The sequence below is a fragment of the Neolamprologus multifasciatus genome, chromosome 23 (genome assembly GCF_963576455.1).
Source record: "Neolamprologus multifasciatus chromosome 23, fNeoMul1.2, whole genome shotgun sequence".
NCBI classification, from domain to species: Eukaryota; Metazoa; Chordata; class Actinopteri; order Cichliformes; family Cichlidae; genus Neolamprologus; species Neolamprologus multifasciatus.
In genome coordinates, this window is record NC_140460.1 from 36909199 (window position 1) to 36930400 (window position 21202).

Below are 21202 nucleotides of genomic sequence, written 5' to 3' on the forward strand. Positions count from 1 at the left end.
TGGGCATCATTTACCCAAATATTACCTACATTTCTGTTGATCAGATGATCAAAAACAACAGAATGCATGCATTTCTGTTCAATAAGATATTGCTCTTTTGCTCTTTTTACATTGCTCTCACTGATAATGCTTACAAGCATAATCATCCTCCAAGTTTATTACTGCATAATAGAGCAAAAATACTTTTTTTCACACAACGCCTATATGATAACAACAATAACAATTACCAACACATAATGAATTATAGCTGCAGTGGTTCATGTGAGTGTAAGGAGTGTGAGAAGCAGACAGTGGGTTAATAAATAATATATCACATATATGGGAGAATATAAAAAAAACACTGTGAGATACTGTATAAACATTTGCCATATAGATTTATTCATCTCTCAGCGTCTCCCAAAATAAAACATATATGTGATAGCTGGGTGGCTGTAGCTCAGGTGGCAGAGCGGATCAGCCACTAACCGGAAGGTCGGTGGTTCAATCCCAGGTTGCTCCAGTCTGCATGCCAAATATCCTTGGGCAAGATACTAACCCCATGTTGCTCTCCGATGCATCCATCGGAGTGTGTATGAATGTTAGATGCTTAGAAGTGATTGGGTGAATGAATAAGCTGTATAAAGTGCTTTGAGTGCTCGGACAGAGTAGAAAAGCGCTATATAAGAACCAGTCCATTTGTGTTATTTGTTGTTGTTTTTTTAAATAAGGCTATTAATTAGTTTTGGACACAGTGTGAAAAGGGCTCAAGAAAACGTAACAAAACCTAAGTGTATGTGTTCAACTGTTCAGAGGCTTGGGCGTAATCACAGGAGGGATCTGCTTTTGACTTGCACCCTGGGACTGAAACACACACACATATGCAGGCACACACAGACATATACACACACACGTGTGCATGATGGCTTTGTGGGGGAGTATGTAAGTGTCTCAGAGGGATACTGTTTCATTAGAGGCTGCTTCATTCAGTTGCTAAGTGATAGCACTCTGCAGAAAAACACATACAGGCACACACCTACACATCACCTCTAGGTCTTAGGGAGATTATTGTTTATCTTTATAAATATAGCGGGGTAAAAAAAACAAAAAAAAAAACCAAACTCCACTGCCGCACAATCACAGAGCTATTCTCATTCAGCGTTGTTTGCCAGGGGGGCAGATGGAGATGGCTGAAGTTGCTGAAAGCGTCCCAGCCGAACTGCGTCTGTCTAGCAAGTAGCAGTTTATCTTGAAAAAATTCCAATTACAAAATCTTCAATAACACCATCTTATTTATTACTTCTATAAGGCATAACAAAATCATACCCCTTAAGTTGTGTTCAAGGACATAGCTGATATAAAGATCTATGAGGAGAGGAGCCTAATACTGATGTTTCCATGAAAAATGATCCCCCCCTGAAAGACAAAGCCTGGATACGTGCTGGTTATAAAACAGCTACCGCAGTTACAAATCTCACAGGCTCTTTTTTTTTCTTTTATAAAAGAAACGTGAATTTGAGATTTAATTGTTTTGCTCCCACTTAACTTTTTCAGAGCCTGAATTGTTTATTTGGGCTCATTCCAAGGCAACTTCAAAGTGTATTTATTCACGTCATTTATAACTCGCTTATAAAACAGAATGCTAAAAACTTGCTTACCCTTTCAGGTCATTATCTAAGGTAAATTATACTACAAGTAGCCGCAATTTAAAAAGCTAATTCAAAGTGGAGAGTTTATATATGGCTGTATTTTCATCACTGCAAACTCTTGTGGTAATTAAAGGAAGTAGTTTGCATTTTTTTTTACCAGTATAAAGAAAATCTTTGGAGAGAGCAGACATGTTTTTGGAACTACTGCATCACAGAGGGTCCTGTAAAAGCTCCTGAACTATAAAGGATACTCATTTATAATCACAGTAAGATGCTACACTAATTACACTTCACAGCCTCAAAGAGTACATTCACTATGATTAAGTGCCATGCAGGAGAATTCTGATTGGGTGGGTCACCTCCAGCTTGTCAGTACGCAGAAGTTTCTGGTTGGAGGAAGAGCCAGCGGTCACGGAGACGGGCGGGCTGCCGGGGACGATAACCGGAGTGCTGGGCAGGATGTCTGTTGGCACCAAACCCATGCTGTGGGACATGGGAGTCAGGTAGGGTGTGTAGCTTAAACCTGCGCTGGACCCCAGCCCCTGGCTGACTGGAAACGTCTGCTGCAGATGGAGAGAAACGACAAGTTTATGACTGCTCTTTCAGTAGCTATTTTTCACATCCTTAATTAAAATGGTAGAGATAGATAAAAAAAAAATGCTGAACTGAAAGATGATGGATGTAGGCAGGGACAGTGGGAAGTGGAGGGTGAAAGGCAGTAAGAGGGTATGGAGATGAGAAAGAAAGAGAGAAGTAAGGGGGAAAGAGACACCAAAGGCAAATGAACAGAGGGTGCAGCTGGGGAGAGAATGTGGCAGGTAGAGAGAGAGAGAGAGTGAGAGTGAGAGAGAGAGAGAGTGGGAAAGGGATCGGCTTGAGAAAAAAAAGAGAGAGAGGAGTGTGAGAGTAGAAACAAGAGGAGGTTCAGTTTTTTGTTTTTTTTTAACCGTTATGTATCCCAGGAAGATTTTGCTGAGCATGCACTTTTTTGGTTACACCTAGCACTAAACTGATGCAGTTAAACAAAGTCACACCTGGCAGCTACCCAGTGCAACCACAGTATAGGGCTGGCTGCTGAGCAACTGCCTGAGGACAGCTGGGGACTTTTTGTACGATGCACAAGGACATTACAAAAGTGAAGAAAAAATTTCTGATCTTCCAAGCCTGAGACATAATCTAAAAACAGTCAAATCTGAGAGTTTAGATAACAATAAAGTACCTTACCAAAGACTGGATAAAGTCAGTGAATCGCATTGCTTGACGCCAAACTTTTTAATGCTAATCACGACAATGGAATTCACTGCTATTTTCTCAGAGAGACAATCAATTCCCACAGTAGCGAGTTCACACTAACCACAGGTTGCATGGTGGTGCCGGGGATCATAAACTGCATTTGTTGAGCCAACATGGCGGCAGCTGTCTTCTGCTGGATCAGGTTATTTCGCCCGTTGATCTCCAGCTGGGTCTTCAGGTGAGCAGGTGGGTGGAGGTATTTGCAGTTCTCTCGTGTGCAGCGACCCTGAGCACAAGTAAACAAATGTGATGGGGGAGAGGAAGGCGAGAGGGCGAGGGAGACAAAACAAGTCGTTAATGGTCCGAAAACTTCAACTCTCTCATCAACAGCATGAACAGAAAAGCAGCCAGTTTTTTGTTGATAAAGCTGAGTGTGACTAGGCTGTGGGCCTGCCTGAGGATGTGGTAGATACGTGGGCACTGACTCCAAAACATCAGGTGCTTGAAGGCAGCATACATATTCATACAGAGTGTGAAACAGAAATTCATGGGGATGGTTTGTGCTTTTGAGTAGAAACAACGCTATGGAAGATGTTTACCATTTGATCTACTAGGTTTTTTTTAACTGGAAGGTTAAAAGGTCGTGCTTGCAACATGGACACACTGTCTACCAAGTATTCGTTGCAGATTGGGGGAGGGGGGGGGGGGGGGGTAGGCTTGCAGAGGCCATGGTGGATAAAGGCAATTACACTGTCAACCCAGAGGCTAACGGCAAACACAATAAGCCAATATGGATCCAGGCTGCTGTGCTTACTGCAACGAGAGTGGGTGGAAGAGAGAGGGGAGAGGAGAGGTCAGGGGGGAGCGACAAAGTGAATGGTAGCATGAAAAAGGACTCTGGAGCTATGTGGAAGATGGTACATAAAGGCGAGGAGAGAAGAAGAAAAGATGTGGGCAGAACAGACTGTTCGGAATTAGCAGAGAGGACAAAGGTCAAGGAGACAATAGGAGAGATGACACATCTGGCATGACACAGCAAGTCTTGGTGAATATGATCGAGAGAAGAGGTAACTGAGCTAAGCTTAGCGCAGTCTCGCACAGGCGGCTCTGCTGCTTTGTCCGAATGCCCCTTTAACTCCATGACACAGATGAGCGTCACCACAGTGGCCTGATTAGCATTATCATACTCATCACTCCTCTGATTTCCTCTTATATGAAAGTATGACAGGTCTGCCTAGCTTCCACGCAGTGATCGGTTATGACTGAGTTTAATTACACAAGCGCTGCTCTCAAACACTACATCCATGCCCAGACAGACAAAATGACAACAAACCACCAGGCAAAGCTACACACAGGATGTGTCTCATGTACTGTGGTGGTCTGGCGTGTGCAATGATGTGTACTATATCTGACAGGGTAGGGGGACTCCAGCTGAGTAGTGCAGTGAATTGTGAAAATGCCAATGACAAAAAAAGAAAACAGCCAGCTTCAAGTTAAGTGGGGAATGTATTAATATTATATCTCCTGATATTATTATCATTATATTGATAGTTGTGATTATTAGTACATGATCTATATATATTATATATGCGTGACTGAAACCCATGTGCAAATTGTCGCTGCTAAGCAACTTAGGAGGCCTATTATCTGTCTTATGTATACTGTTACAGTAGTAGAGTTGATGTCTGTGTATGTACAAGCAATTGATATAAAGTAGTAACTCAGTTTCAGACTTAAGTTTAATAAAGTTTTTTCTACTCTTGGATCTGTTTGATATCAAACTGAGTGGAGAACCTTTATAATGGTCATCTCAGGGAGACTATAACTGTGAGCATCGAAGGGTTTCACCCACCTGCTGCTTCAAATTTTACAAGGGGATGCCAGTCAGAAGAAAAGCGAGGGGGAAAGGAGCTAAAATACTTTGTTTCAGACCTGTTTTTTGTGTTGGAATATCTGAGGCTTAAATCACCAAATGTATCTGTATCGGTTTTAAAAATCCTATATGCATGGCAAAATATACATGAATGATTATTAACTATGATTCATGCAAAGCTGCTTAAGTTAAAGAAGTAAAAATATGGACCTTTTTAGCATCATGTGCTAATAATAATACATTACATACACAAAATAACACACTATTCTAAAACACATAACTGGAAAAGAGCCCATGGGGTGTAATGCAAATGCACAGATGCATGGTATGGATTCTTTCTAGCACTTCTGCTTTAAAGCTCAAACTGTCAGAGACTTGTTCGAGTTTATACAACTACAATGAGATGATCTTGTACGTTAGGTGGACAGGCAAACAGATGAACGTTTAATCAAACATGCCTCAAAGTATAAGCCTGGCTCTCAGAGCAAATAAATAAATAAATAGTCTCTTCAAGTCTCATCAAAGCAAAAACCAATATAACTATCCTGCTATTCTGTTCTTCGTGGCAGATATTAAAAGGCACTCCCAAACACACTGTTAGTGTTGTTCCAATTACAAGTGATTGGAAGCGCAAGAGAGCAAAGCCACAAAGGATATGAAGTCTGTAAACACTATAGGCTCCTTTGCAATCACTTTTTCACATGAGTAATAAGATACATACAAACAAAGTTGATCCCAGGTTCAAGACTTTCAGAGACCTGGGTACAGAACTATGAGTCAAAAGAGACTGACCTCTAAAACCTGGTGTCAGAGCTGCAGTGAGCCGGCTCTGGTGTCAGAGCTGGCTCACTGCAGCCACTACCTCCCTCCTCCTTCATGGCTCACACGCACAAAATCACACCTGCCCACACATACGCATACTAAATCTCTCAATCGCAACAAGCATCACCCACACACACACACATACACACACTGGCTTAGGGATGCAGGCTAATGGATATACACACTGTTGTACTCAGCTCCATTCAGGCCTGTCCAGATCAGAGGAATAATGTTAGTGCTGGACCAAAAACCTCAGAGGTGTCCAAACTAATTGAAGCCTTATGCACCGCCACCACAGTCAAAAGTGACAAAAGGTGTGTGTGTGTGTGTCGGTGCTCTATGTGTGTTTTGTGTCTCTGTGTCCACAAGAGAGGATGCGTAGGCAGGTGTAACTGTGCATGTGTGTGTCTGTGCGTGCAGGAGAAAATGTGTGGGCGGGTATAACTCTGTGTGTGTGAGAAAGGGAGCTGGTGCTGAAGCTGAGCTCTGGACAGCATCCCAAACCGAGTCTGCGGGGAAGCGCAGCATCAATATCGCGCCCCGCAGAGATCACAGACACAGACGGACACAAATAAAGAGACACGCAAAAACACACACACACCACAGACCCTCACCGCACACTATGTCGCTCAGTTCACTCCAGACTGCACTCTGGAGCCATTACCTCACTTTCTGCTCCATATTCGGTTCATCTACAGCCAGTGAATGACATATGCTTTCTGCAAATGCTCGTCATTAGTCCTGACTCAAAGCGATGAGGTAAATGGTGGCGAAGCTCCTTGTTTTGTGATTCTTACTAAATGCAGGCCTTGGAATTGTAGAACTTTCTCCTTTTATCTCGTCAAACTTTATTTAAGAGCATTTTCTTACTGATCTATTCACGATCTCTCACAGCATTGTGCTTGGTCTTTGCATAAATTTGTTTTTATTTATCCCAGTTTTCATCTAGTCTGTAGGTGGAAGAAGAAGCAATAAAAATAAGTAGTTTCAGGGCTGCCATGGCAATAGAAGACCCAGTACTATTAAACACAGTGAAAAGATTCAGTGCTCGAATTTATTATATAAACATCCATTATTTGCAGGAGATTGCGGGATACAGTTCGTGTAAGCTATATCGATCTCCGCCTATATTTACAGTGGTGTTTAAAGCAGAATAATCAATGTTCAGTCATTTCCCCAGCAAGAAATGTTTGTTTGTTAGCAGGATTACTCAAAAATTTATTGACAGATCTGCATGATATTTGTTTTTACCAGCGGTGGAGATCTTAAAAGCACCTTGCATAATTGATCCAGATCTGGATCTATACATTTTTGGAATTATTATTTACTATTTCCAGACAGGACCAAAAATAATTGATAAAAGACATTTGGTGCCACAGTTTTTAAAACAAATCATCCTGATATTCGCAGGAAAATATCACAAACTAATTTTTTTCAGATATTTTTCTGGACCCAGAGTTGCAGTTTATGCATATCAGACCTTTTTTCCTTCTTTTTGTTGTTAGTTACAGTGTCAAATCTCAAAAGACATTAAAAGTTAGTAGTGACACAAAAGTCATACAACTTATGTAGATCAGTGAGAGTGGGACTGAAGTAGTTAAAAACTCAAAGGTTAGCAGATGTTTCGGCATAAGTGTGTAAGGTAAGGGTGTGTTGGGAACTAAGGCCCGTAGGCAGTTAGCTGACTTTAATAGAAGTCAAAGTTTACTTAATAAATCCCGGTTGCTAATGTGAAATGTTATCCATGAAGACCAGTTTGAGTAATGGGGTCTCAAGACACCACATCAGACACTTATAATACTGTGCAGTGAGGATCCTTGGACTGTGAAGTTCGAGGCTGCAAGATACTAAAATACCAATTTGGCTGATATTGATAACAATATTTTTACAGTCTTTTAATTTTGTTTTTGTTCTTATTTATTCACCTTTTTTGTTTTACGGTAATAAATTAATCTTAAAATAATTTACTGACCTGTTTAAAAGTCTTCAAGCTCTACAGCACACAATGTTTCTACCACAGCTTGAATAAAACTGATTTGACAGCCAACAGGACCGATACTGGGTGATACCTACATGAAGCCAATATATTGATCCCAACTGCACATTGGCTTTTATTCCTATGAAACTTGTCTTGATTATTGTGTATGAGTACGCATGAAAGGCTGCAATCTTTTAGATTGATTACCAAAGCTGGTGTGAACACAGCCTTACCTTCAATGTGTCAATGTGTCAAAGTGTCAGAGTTTGTTTTTCTCTTATTGAGTGTCTTTTAAGAGCTTAACCTTCTCTTTGGATAATCATAAGCGGAATATGAATGGGCTATAAATACGTTTAACTGAGCCTCAAAACGGCTTGTAACATATTAGGTTTCAGACAGAAGAAGAAATGAGGTCATTTAAAAGAATTTTAGCTGTGTTCAGACTAGATGTATAAGGTCAGTGAATCTAAGACTATTACAGGCTAAATCTAGACATGAAGACATAATAGTTAATGCTGAAAAGTTCAAAGCAAAGAGAAGGTTAATAAAAACGTACACCCCAAGACATAGAATATTCATTATACTCATCCAGGTGGTAATTTCAGGATATTGGACACAGCAGCAAATAGGGATGAAGATCTAACATATGCTTAATCGCAGACATGATAATAATAATTCTTGCTTAAATAAAATATGGCAAAGCAAATTGCAGTTACGATCTAGTAATGGCTACACATATCAATTTGGGAGTGCGATAATGATGATCATGAATGAAGGGTCCAGGCTGCAGTTTGAAATGCCACACTTGATGATTCAAAGCACATAAGATGAGGTAAGCTTTGTGGAAAGGCGCCGCTGCATCGCACATAAAAACGAAGCGTGTTTATGGCTTATGGTTTAAGCAGTGAGCTGGTTCACCAACGCATCGATGACGGTGCTAAAAAGCGGTGGCTGATGACAGTGCTGTGCCATCATCTGGTTTTAAGCCTTCATCCTTTGAGAGGGTGGCAGACACATGCAAATACACAAACTCCCACACAGAAAGACACACACGCACACACACACGCACAGGCCAAGTGCACTACGCCTTCTGTCTAAGCCACCCACTCAGAGCGGAGCAGAAATCCATTCATCGTGGGCATTGCCTCTGAGCAGCTGTCTATGAAAAGGATCTTTGAAAGCACCACGGCACCTCTGTGATTCGTACGCCGGCCGCTGGTGTGTAGCCATAGCTACACTGCAAAATTATACCTTTCTCGAGGATCGCTCACATGGCAATTTCTTATTGCAGGCTGCAGGGTTGCCCTTGTATGGATGAATGCTGTGATCCATGCTTTGGGATACACTAATAACTGCTTTGATTCAGATTGGATAATTATTTGCATCGCAGTGAGAAACAAATGACAATGAAGGCGAGATCAAAGATAAATTAGTGGTTGCTTTCACCTGACATAAAGCCTCAGTTCGAGAGCTGATAAAACAACATATTACTCGCAGTGATGTCCCTCAAATCCCCACAGCCATTGCCAACAAAACAAAACAGCACTTACTGTTTGCCAAGTTTTCATATACGATTATTGCCCATACAAATGGGCTCCACGTTAGGGCTGTTCCGAGGGGGAAGGGGATAAAGAGACCTAATTTCATAAACAGATTAGGATTACACTCACTTCACCCACTGCGGCTCCTTCAGTTGTTCATGGAAATCAAACAACAATGTTAAAAGCTTTTTTTTCTTTGTATTATATTAACTGCTATTATGTCACATTCACCATATTCTCATTTTACTTAATGAGGATACGTCTGAAGATCTCAGACATTGTCTGCCGTTTGTCTCGAGTGACTAAACAATGTGTGCCTTACTTTAAACATATATCTACAGACTGATATATAATAAAAAAGTGTGTTATTTGCAGACCTAAACTGTTGTCTTGTTGTCATTCATGGCACTGAAAAAGAAGGGTAACTAATTTTTCCTCAGCAATCCGCTGATCACGCTCCCAATCTGTCACGGCCACACAGTTGACAAACCTTTAGCAAAAGGCAAAGTGGGAGAGAAAAACACACGGCAAACATTTACTGCAGCAAACACACTGGTATGAGAACACAAAACACACACATATACACACACACAACCTTTTTACACAGTGACAAAGTGCTGAGGAGGGTACAACAGTGCTTCTACACAAACATGACAGAGCTATCACACTGCAACACTCACAGATACACAGAGGCAGGGCTAAGCCTACAGAAAACATCCTCTGACCGTGTGATGCACATTTTAAACTGCCAGTGCTGAACTACTTTGTTGTGATTTTTGTCCTTTTGTATATTTTTTTTTCCACGGTCAACTTTGGATGTCTGGATGCAGTTCCACAGTGAAAAGACAAATGTTTAGGTACACCACAGCAAAGTCTAATTATCTTCTGAGTCAGCTGTGGCTGCTAAGCACCTGATTCAGAGCCACACTTAAATTAATTTGCTACTATTGTCACTTAAAGCAATAAAACAAATCGAACAAAAGGTAAATTAAAACTATTTTTTTTACTATTTTTTTTTACACAGGATAATTACTACTACAATTACAAAGCCATAATTACACTACAGCCACTTCTGGAGGTGGCACACATTAGTGAAGTGTAAAATAAATTCACAGGGAACACTGGCTCAAACGGCCCATGTATAACCCTGGCATCTTCATCAGTGGCAGAAACCCCTTCCACAACGCCACCCCGCCTCCTTCATCAGCCCCGGCTGAATGGTCAGAGTGATGACTGTTGTGTGTCTGTGGGTGGCACAGACACAGAGGGCCAGTCTTCCACCCCCTCCACAGAATAGCGCTTCACTTGTGGGCCCCTCCGTTCACCACTGTAACATTTGCATTTTGCCCTCAATGGGCGCTCTATGCTCAGCACTGCTGGAGACAGAGAGGAGCTGCCTATAGGCCGACAGAAGAGCTGAAAATGCCACTGCAAAGATGTCTGGCAACCCGCCTTTATGCTACACTCCTGTGGTTCCAATCAGCCTTAATGGGTAAACTAGGGCCCTGGTGCTTATCCTAGATTGATACGCTCGAAATGAAGCATTGCTTTTCTTTCGCACATCAACACCTCAAACCGAGAAAAAAAACAAAACAATATTGATCAATTAGGTAGTACTGAATCTTAAGGGTCCTGAGATGTGAGTGTGCATGCATTTCTCCATTAATCCTCCCCAGTTTTCGCCAGCAGCACAGAGAAGCTGGGTATATATCTAAGCCCTCGTGATGTCTTTCTGATGTGAGAGTAGCTCTCAGTGACATGATCAATGACAGTGTGATTGGCAATATTGGCAGACTGCAATCCTGAAGAAACAATGAGGGAGGAAAATCATGGGAAAAAGAGCTTAAACACATGCATGGTCAGCACAAACCAGGCACTGGCTACATGATGGCTGAAGACTTTACAAGTGAAAAGTCACAGAGATGGGACTCTAACTGATAATGTTTAAAGTCCAACATACCTAGCTGACTTTGGCGAACCACAAAAACGACACTAAAATGCTCACAAAGGCAGCTTCTGCAGACATTGCTTTAAAAAAAGCCTCTGCCTTTTTTCCGACAGGACGTCCATCAGAGGAGTTGTAACAATGTCTTCTTCCCCACATTTATCCGATTGTCCTTCTCAGCGTGAAAGCAGGAGGGCTGCTGTGAGAAACTGATTCAAATTATTCTGACGTGAAGCCTGTGATATGTGTAATCCTTTTACAGCATAGCCAAAGAACCTGTTGTAACCCAACTGACCAGCAAGAAGGGGGTGGAAAGGCACTCGCTCTGTCTTGTCTCTCAGCATTCCCACATATCTCCTTCTTTTCTCTCTCCTTCAGTGCCTTGTCTCAGCAGTGTGCCATTTATATCCAGCCTTTTAATGCTAAGCCATTTACATTGTTGAGAAATGACTTGTGGTCTTCCTTTCATTGGGTGTTTGGTTTACAGGTATTTGCACTTGTAGCTATAAATATCCAAATGAGAACATTTCATGGCTTGCAACACTTACAGTACTGAAAGCTTAGCTTAGTTTGAACCCTCAACACTCAACACATTTTGCTTTTTCTAGGGCATCCATGAAGAAAAAAAACAGTTGCACTTGTTCATAATGTCCTTCTTTCTCTCCTCTCTTAGTTTACTCCAATAGTGTCTTGTTCCAAGGACCCTAACAGCTGGTTATGGGTCAGCCTGTAACAGTTAGAGGAAAGTACTTTGGTGAAAGCCCCCAGCTATGAGACACCAACAGGACAGGCACTCTGGTGCTCAGAAGACTGGAAAAAAAAGCAGACCCAGTGATCCCAGCAGCCGGTAAAGTAGTGAGGCGCTAGATGCACATGGACAGGGCTTCCCTTTATCCTTGAACCCACAGAATGCTCCCTCTTAAGGATCTTGTTTTGTTTTTAGGCTCTAATGGATCTGTTTGGGCTAATGGGTCTGTTTGAAGCGGTGAGGCCCCGGGACAGCAGGAAACACTGAAAATCCATTATGAAATGATAGCCAGAGGCTTTTTGTTTACATTTAGCCTGGTAATGGAGAACAGGAATCAATGGTGAAAAGCGGGGGGGGAAACTAGTCATTTAAACTTAAAAACTGTGGCAACTCCAAACTTCCTTTCACGCCTGATTGTACTCTGCTCAGCTCTATTTAGCATAACATATACAGAAAAGAAACCACTGTAGAGCACAGAGACTTGGTATTTTAGAAGTCTGCTTTCTTCACCTTCGCCCAAGACACACATAAGACATTTGTTGCCTCAGCAGTAATTAAGTGCCTTTGTTTCATGAGCAATAATCCCTCAGATGAACAAGTGGTAGTGTTGCTGACACGCTTGAGATTACCCAAGAAGAGGGAGGGGAAGGACAGAGAGTGGGAGAGTGGGATTAAGGTGATATAAAGTGTGTTGTTTCTTCCTTTCTTGTTTGTCCTGGGATGCCTGGATATCATGAATCTTTCTCCCAAAGGCCGTAAATCTAAACACTCCCACCTCCATCTGAGGAGTGTAATAAAGCCTGTCCTTGCTGATCAAGTGTCTTCAGCAACTGGATGTGTTCATTTTTCTTGTTTGGACAAAACAAGAACAAAGAACACATCGAAATTTCCTCACACTGTGTCCTTATAAGTCTGTGTGGTAACATCTCTGAACAGTTGCAGCACGTTGTGCATCAGCTAAAAATCACATGCCCATGATCTCATGACACAGAAATGCCCTGGGAGTCTTCAGTTAGTTAAATCCATAAAACTCTATAAAAAGAAAGTGCCTTTAAAATGCATTATTTCTAATGACCAGCAGGTAACGAGGAAGATATGGCACAATTTGCTTTACCATGTGACTGAAAAGCTGCAAGCACACAAGTATGCAGTGTCCCAATGATCATTACGTCTGGTTTCCAAACAATGAGATGACAGCGGCCAAAATGCTCAGCCTTCAAAGAAATTCACTAATCAATGGAAGAAGGGTTATAGACAGTCTGACTCACACCGCAGATCAGGCAGTTCAAGAAAATGTTGAAGTTGTTTGTCTAAATTCCTACTTAGAATTACAAAAAAAACGCTACACTAAAGATGTTTCGGTAGTCAATATGTGCCTGACTTCATGAGAGAGAAATGAAAAACAAAATATTCTTAATCAATACACAGGGTCTTCATTAATTTTCTGCGCTACTGTGCCTAAATAGTCTGCAGGGTATAAACAATTTTCTATCAGGAGCTGTGATATATATACTTGTTGCAGGTTGTGAAAACAGCCTATAGTGTAACCATCTAGGGTATGGATCGAGGATCATAACAAAGGAGCTTTCGTGCAGTCGTGGAGCAGCAAAAAAAAAAAGAAGCCTATCAGCATTCAGCTGATGGCTATGTTGGATACGAGTGTGAGTATTGTAACCGTCTTTTGAGGAGGCAACGTTCAAAGTGCGGCTGCAGTGGCACCGTTGCGAGGCACCTGCAAAGCCCCGGTTACCGCTGCTAATCCAGCTGGAGGCTGAAGCCTTGCTTCAGTTAATCTGATCATCTGTGACCTGCTGAGACATGAAACCCACCCTGCAGAGCTCATTTACTCTGTACGCACAAAAACGTAAACAAGTATCAATGCAACACATAGAGGGAGATTGGCGAGGAAGCTGACATAAACACTTGGGCACAATCATACAGCGTGTTTGAAGTGAAGCAGCTGTCTCACTTTCCCATACACGTCTAAAACTATATACTATCCTAAAGAAAGGCTCAGCTATGACATTGCCACCTCTCAGTCTGTTGATAAGTGAGTCACAGCTAAAAGACGGAGGCATTAACCTGCTTTCAACAAGCTGTCATTTCCCTATGCTCATCCTGTCAGCTCTGCAATGATATGAGGGCAGTCCTACAGCTAACTTCAACTAGCCATATCGGTGAAAGACATCATAGAAATAGGTTATATGATGTTCATGGCCTAGTTTGAAAAGAACTGTGCCACATCCCCAAGAGGAAATAGCAGAAAGCCGGTAGGCTTAAATTTCCTAATTTTACATTTGTTGACAGATACAATTTCAATCATTCTCTAGCGATCAAAGGCAAAAACTACTCCACAGTGGTGCAAAAATAGCACAAATCAGCTACAACTGCTAATGAAATAAATAAAATAATGTGGGAACATGAAAAAAAAGGCTAGCCTACATCTTCTTTCTCTGCTGACACTATCGACCGCATGTCAGAACATGTTGAGGAGTTGTGTAAATCCATAAAACAGATAAAGGAGGATAATGAGATGGAGGGGAGAGAGGAGATCTATTCATCAAAGCCTCTTTCTAACACACTCAGCAGATAGGGGCAGAAACGCTGGATGGCTGCTTACTCTCCTGTTTGGAGATTAAAGCTTTGGTTGCTGACAAAAAAAGTTGCAAAGTGCAGGTTTATGATTCAACCTACAAAGAAACCAGACAGTTTCTTTTACTCAAGAATTAATTTTACAATCAAACTAATAATTCAGTTATTGAGTATAATCTTGTATCTTTGATCAAACTCTCCATATGTCGGAAAGTTATTTATGTTTAATAAATACATGGTAAGCAAGACAAACCACACTCTGTGTTTCGGACTAACCTAAACATTGCGCGATGATAAATCAAGAGATGATATTATAAAAGGGAGTTAGATAGAAACAGTATCTGTTCATGCAAGCATTTTAATACACTTTCTAGATCCATCTATATGTGTAAAAAAACACAACACAATATTGCTCATGTACATTGGGCGTGTATGTGCTCACGTAGAAGCCATTGCTTTTTTAAAATTCTTCAGAAGAAGAACCAGAAGGGCAAATAGTAAAACCAGAGTTTTCTTTGGCTAGGTCGATGATAAAACTGATGCTCTTAATGAAAGGAACACATGGTAAAGGGTGGCGATACCAGCAGAAAAGATAACAAAAAGGCCCGCATATTAGAGCGATACTGGAAGCATTATCTATTGCCAGAAGTCTCGCCTGCACCGCAGGCAAAAAGTACTCACTACGCACCACTGACTTTGTTTTAAATGAAAATACCTCCTTGTCAATTGTTTTTCAGACAGAATTCAGAAAGCTGTAGAGTTGTTTGCAAGTGCCTCAGCTAATACAGTACCTTGCTAAAACACCAAATTAGATCCTGGGCACTAGAGCACTCATTTAATGTAGTAAAGTCCAAGATTTTTAACCAGCTAAATGATTGTTTTTAGTCCTTTTTATGGCTCAGTAGCATATTGTTTTCCACTCCACTGGGCAAAGTTTCCAGTCTATGACATCTTGTACACTATTTCTGTTGCAGTGCAAAAGAAGTACCCACACAAGCATGTTGAAATAAATTGTGCGTAGCTATATCAGCAACTAACTTGGATATCTGTGTCACGCTTTCCAAAAGTCTGATTTTATATATTTACTACTGCGGAATCTAGATGTACATGTAGTGATAATTTAAGGTTTGAAAGTGTCTTCAAACGCAAGTTGTTTTTGTGTTTTTGTTCTATACACAACCAAAGGTGAATAAGAACAACATCACTAGGTTGTTTGTTGGCCTTGGTGATGAGGCCACTGAGGCCTCTTCTCTCTCCTGTGGGCTGTGGAGGCTCTAATCCCATATGGAGATGATACAAACAGTCCTCATAAGTTTGAGAACACTGAGGAAGACAGAGTAGAAGAAGTGCTCATACCTGGTTAAAGTAATAGCTGCCCTTTGGTCAAAGAAATAAGATCAATAAACCACGGTACAGTGACTCAGCCTTTGAGCGGCAGGGTGTGTTTTATCTTAAAATCGTCCGAACGAGGCAAACACATTGATCACGCTATTCACTTATGTCATCACCTTGCCCTTTTCCTGTTTTCTCCAAGGGAAGTCAAAGCTTCCCTTGGAGAAAACAGGTCCAAAAGGAAGTGAAAGCAAACTGAATTCAGTGGCACTATGGAAATGCAAACAGGACCACATTAGAGAGCGGCAACAATTTATTTATCAAATGCAAAATGTGCTTTTTTTGGTAAGATGGAAACGGGCATGAATCACAGGCGGTGTGCACCTGAGCCGTGCGGCTGTTAAACCTGACACTCTTCCTACCACGCGTGTTTCGACAATTTGCAGTGCCAATTTATGCTCACCACTGTCACCACTACTCTTTCACTCTCACCCTCCGCTGTCCCCACCTTCATTCCCTCACCCACCGTGGCTTGAGCCAACTCTGCGAGGGTGCGCTCTGCCAATTAGTGTCTCCCACCTGTCGCTGTGGGTCACTGGAGCAGGCATCTGCTGGGTGTGAAATTGGCCATCTCACTTTCGTCCATGAACTTTTCAAGCCTCCCCCCCACAACTCCTTGTTGGCCAAAACACACAACCACCCACCCACAGGAACAGAAATGCTGCTATGACCTAAAGTTGACCTTTATGGTAGGGCCACCCTCTGTGGTAGGGGAAAGGAGGCAAGAGAGTGATACAAATACAAATAATACCTCTAGCTTGGGTTTTAAATAGAACAGAAGGATGCATGCTGCCAAATATGTTTTAGTGCATCAAAGGAAACACAAAAGTTGCCATTCCTATTCTGCGTACTGATATTGCACCATTCCCACAGGTCAAACTTAACACTCTGTGTGTACTTTGTGCTTTGAGTGCCGTTAGGAATGATATCCAAAACTACATAAATAGGACACAGGTGGAAGTAAACACTAGGGGTGCAACAATACTCGTATCGATATTGAACCGTTCGATACAGTGCTTTCGGTTCGGTACGCATATGTATCGAACAATACAACATTTTTAATTTATTTTATCAACTTTCCTTCTGACGGTGCTGTCTGTGTTGAGCGCTCAGTGGATCTGCGCTCGACAGTGCAGCCTAGGCGGAGTAGTCGAACACAGATTCACTGAGCACAGGGCAAGCTAGCAGACAGAAGGTAAGCTCGTTGCAACATGGCAAATTGAACCTCCCCCACCCTCATTCAGATCTGGCGTCTGGAACTATTTTGGTCTTCATGTGACGTATGACCCTGAAGGTAAGCGCGTCATGGACTAAAGTAAAACAGTATGTCAGATGTGCCACGCAATGCTCAATTACATGAGTGGGAACTAGTGTGTTAGCGCAGTTAGCTCGTTAATGTGTTGACGCTGTCCAGCCCCACACACGGGGCAATCCGCGGTAGCTCGTTAACGGAGATTTGCCGTGTTGTGGCGTTAACCTCATTTCAGATTAAGGCTGACAGCACTAGTGGGAACACAACGAATATGACTGCACATTTACCCGATAGCATCCTAGTGCAAAGACAAGTGGAAGCAGACAAAAACAACAAGCACGCATACAAACTTTACCCGAGTCATTTAGACAGCCGTTAGCACATGATTCTCCTTATGGGGACCTGATATGTTTAATATGCTGCTGAGAATATAGCCCAGAAGAAGCGTATAGTATAGCTTTTATTTTGGAAAGAGACATTTCTCTGTAATAAACTCTCTTTTCCAAAGATGAGTGATTCCTCAATCAGATACAGGGCTCGCAAAATCGCTAGCCCGACGTCCCGGGGCTAGCGATTTTTCCAGTCGGGCTGCCCTGCTCTGCTCGTCGGCCTATCGTAGGAAGGAAAAATATATGTCAATGCTTTTGCATTCTTTCGGAAATGTAGCTGGGTAATTATGTCATTGGCATCGGTGAGCCACTGTCAATATGTGACATATTGAAATCGCGTTTGAATTTGAGCTTGTTTTTTGCTTTCACTTTGCAATCGCGCGAACTGTGTATAGAGAGCGACAGCACTGATTGGTGAGTGATGATAATTTGCGCACCAATTCGTCTGACATCGTCTTATCAATCGTTAGCTTACTATGCAAACATGACAAGTGAAATCTCCCGCAGCTTAAACACGTGAGAGGTTGATCGCGCAGAGAGTCGCTGAGCATTATGTGAGTGCGTGTGTAAAAGCAGCAGGATATATATTTTAGTTCTGCTGAGCCAAATAAGACAGGTCAGGGTGAAGAAGGGTGACAGCCAAAGAAAAGCTTACCACAAAACGGAAAAGTTATGACAAATCAGACTATAAGGCAAAAAGAAAGTGCAGCTTTATGGTTTCATGGACAAAAGAATTTCTGTGGCTGCAATATGACGAGCTAAATAACCAGGTCTACACATAAGTGGTCCGCAGGTGCGCATTTGCTGTCAAAATAAAAAACGCGCACAAGATAAGAAGTTGCAACTCGTGTTTGCATACATAAGATTTTCAGGAGGAGGACAGACATTTGTTTAGAACTCTTAAAGATGTCGAAGAAGCTCCTTTAAGCAATTACTTTGGTGTTCCTCCACCTCCAAAGAAATGTCAGGAGTCCGAACCACAAAAGAAGCGCGTATTCTCGGAAAAGTGGTTGCAGGAGGTGAGCTGGCTTCAAACAAATGAACGCACAGAGATGTGGTGCAGAATGTGCTGTGAAAATGTAATAAATGACAAATTAATAAAAAGGCATGAACATTTTTTTGTGTATCAAAAAAATATCGAACCGTGACACCAAAGTATCGAACCGAACCGAACCGTGAATTTTGTGTATCGTTGCACCCCTAGTAAACACGGCTCATCCTTTATTAACAAACATCAGTTTATTGTTGCTGTGGGAGTTCGTAGCCAAGGCAAGAAAAGAAGCGTCGACAAAGCATCATTTGAGAACCAGTACTGGATCTGAATAACCTGAGTATGACTATGTTTTCTTAGCTTTCCTTCTAATTACAAAGCTATAAAGGGGGTTTACTGTGCTTTTCCTATTATTCTGCCATATTTTACAATGATGGAGATTCAGAAAATGACTTTGCATATGTAAAGGTAACACCTGTGAGCCAAAAGCTCAGGCTTCAGACAGGATCTGTGTGTGAGGGGCAGCCAATCAGAAGATAGCTGGCTTAAAGGGAGGTTGTTTAGACAGTGACTGAACTAAGAAGCTGGTAAAAGATATATAAGGACGATTATGAACCGTGAACCATGCAAAGCTACTGTAGTAGAGCCCAGCAATTAAAAACGTGGAGCGTAACAGGCTCAGTTTAAGCCTTTCATTCACTAATACAGGAGCCATTTACACTGACGCCAAGACTTTCATCTAGACAGGCTCTATCAAATTACTCCATCATAGAGCTGCTTTAGCCTGGCCTATTAAGCTTGATGCTCGAGAAAAAAACTAGACTGGCCTTGAATTAATAGTCTGCTCAACCTTGTGCCACTGACTGCAACAGCATACTGGTTTGGGCGATCGGCCATTTCAGACAAAGGCACAACCCCGCATGATCTCATCAGCCTAATTCAGTCCATATGCTAACTCAAAATAAGACAAGTGACTGTCTCTTTATTATGTGTGCCAGTACAGAGCACCAACTTTTTAAGTGCCATTTCTCAAAATGGGGGGTCTCCATTTAGCTCATCAGCATCTGCAGCGCAGCAGCGCGCATTGGAAGGCTTCGACAAGTAATTATGGCAGATTCCACTTTTACTGCGCAGTCCGTCACTGCCACTCAATGAGCCTGAATAGGAGATGAGTCAGAACACTTCTTAAATGGAGTTCACACAGGGCACACTCCATTGTCACTTCTCTTTTTCATATGCAAGCCCAGTGTCAATCACTGTCAGTGTAGCTTTTGGTGCTTACTTTATTAGCAAAAAGACTTTTTTACAGTGACATACCGACATGTAGGCTTTTGAAGTTCGCAGCAATGACAAGTCTCCACAAGGGATTGGGATGTCATGGTAGGACTGGTTTACAACTGCCTCTGACACAGCCCAACAGTCATTTAAACCAAAAAAAAAAAAAAGAAGAGGTCCCCTAAAGATTGCCTTTATGTTGCCTCATTAGATGGAGCCAATTAAGGAGATCTTTGTCTCATTATAAAGACTGGCCCCTAGGAGACAGCTGGGCCTGTCTGTCTAACTGTTTGCAGCTCCCAAGGTGCGTCTGCCTACAAACTGAGGGCAGTTGGGTGGAAGCATCTTGAACTCTGTGCCTCTGTAAGCTTGTCCATTTCCTTATCACCAGAGAATTAAAGAACCCCGAGGAAGCAGTCAACACATTCCCAGTGAAACGATTAATTTCAGTGTTTAAAATGGGCTACAGCCAACGCCATATGCTTCAGTACACTGGCAATACAGTGATCATACTGCGGCTACCACTATGCATCACTTGCCCTTCCAAAGGGAGGAAAAAAACACAGAAGGCTGAAGATAATGATTTTTTTTTCAAGCATGATATACAGTGCATTTTTAATCTAAGGTTAGGTTTCAGTGAATAAAGCAGGTAAATATGTCCTACCCTCAGAAAACCTGAGTCTGTCTCTCAGTGATGATGAAACTACGTATCAATAATTAATGGGGCTGATACTAAAGGTCAACCGCACAGCATGCCTCCTGCCTCACTCTGGCATAGATCTGCCTTCTGCTTTACTGCAGAGTTGCTCACAACAGCAACAACTACTGCAGCAGTAAGGGAGTTTGAGTCCAGCTGGCTTTGAAATCATCAAATGTGAGGATGGCATTGACTCTGCAGCACTGATTTAAGTTACCATTTTTTTTCCACAGGCAGAAAAAAAAATAATGCAGAAAATGGAGTACTTTATCAGCACTGTGGGCAGCTGAGAGAGATGGAAAAAGAGGATGACTCAGAGGTAGTGGGTGGACTGAGACCAGGTGAGACACTGGTACAGCAGATGGGCAGATTTTCAGTGCTCAGTCTTTCCATCATGTTGCAGGCAGCTCATTGGATGAAGAACACCTACTATTCAATGTGACATTAAACAACAGTAATGCCATACATCTTTTTTTGCTTTTTTTTAAAAGAGAAGACATAATAGAGTTCAAGATCAAAACTACAACCCCATTAGGTGATATAACAAAGGCTGCACATTAGCAGAATGGGAAGCAGAGAGTGCTGAATACTGGACATGTTTATCAGGCCTCATTATAGCACTGATTGGAGCGATGTAAAGCAGAACCGCCTTGGTGTATTTTTGATAAAATAACACAGTTTTTCCTGACATTTACTTTAACAAAAGTAAATACTGCTTAGTCTCATCTGTCTGACGTCTGAAAACCCATAATTTCCACACAAAATTGCATGAAATATTGTCCGATGGTTTTCATTTGGCTCCTTGTTTTATTTTTAGGTTGGCTGCCCACATGGAAAGGAAACATTTTC

The 21202-nt window shown here is 41.8% G+C and overlaps 1 protein-coding gene across 15 annotated transcripts in view; it reads right to left on the reverse strand.

Moving 5' to 3' along the window:
* Positions 1 to 21202, reverse strand: part of LOC146492107 (muscleblind-like protein 2a) — a 51486-nt gene that overhangs the window by 12231 nt on the left and 18053 nt on the right. For all 15 annotated transcript variants that reach the window (XM_085150517.1, XM_085150515.1, XM_085150516.1 and 12 more), the window contains 2 exons: positions 2980 to 3144; positions 1985 to 2188 (listed from right to left, as the gene is read on the reverse strand). In XM_085150517.1, coding sequence (XP_085006643.1) covers positions 1985 to 2188; positions 2980 to 3144 — 369 coding nt within the window. The remainder of the gene's footprint in view (positions 1 to 1984; positions 2189 to 2979; positions 3145 to 21202) is intronic.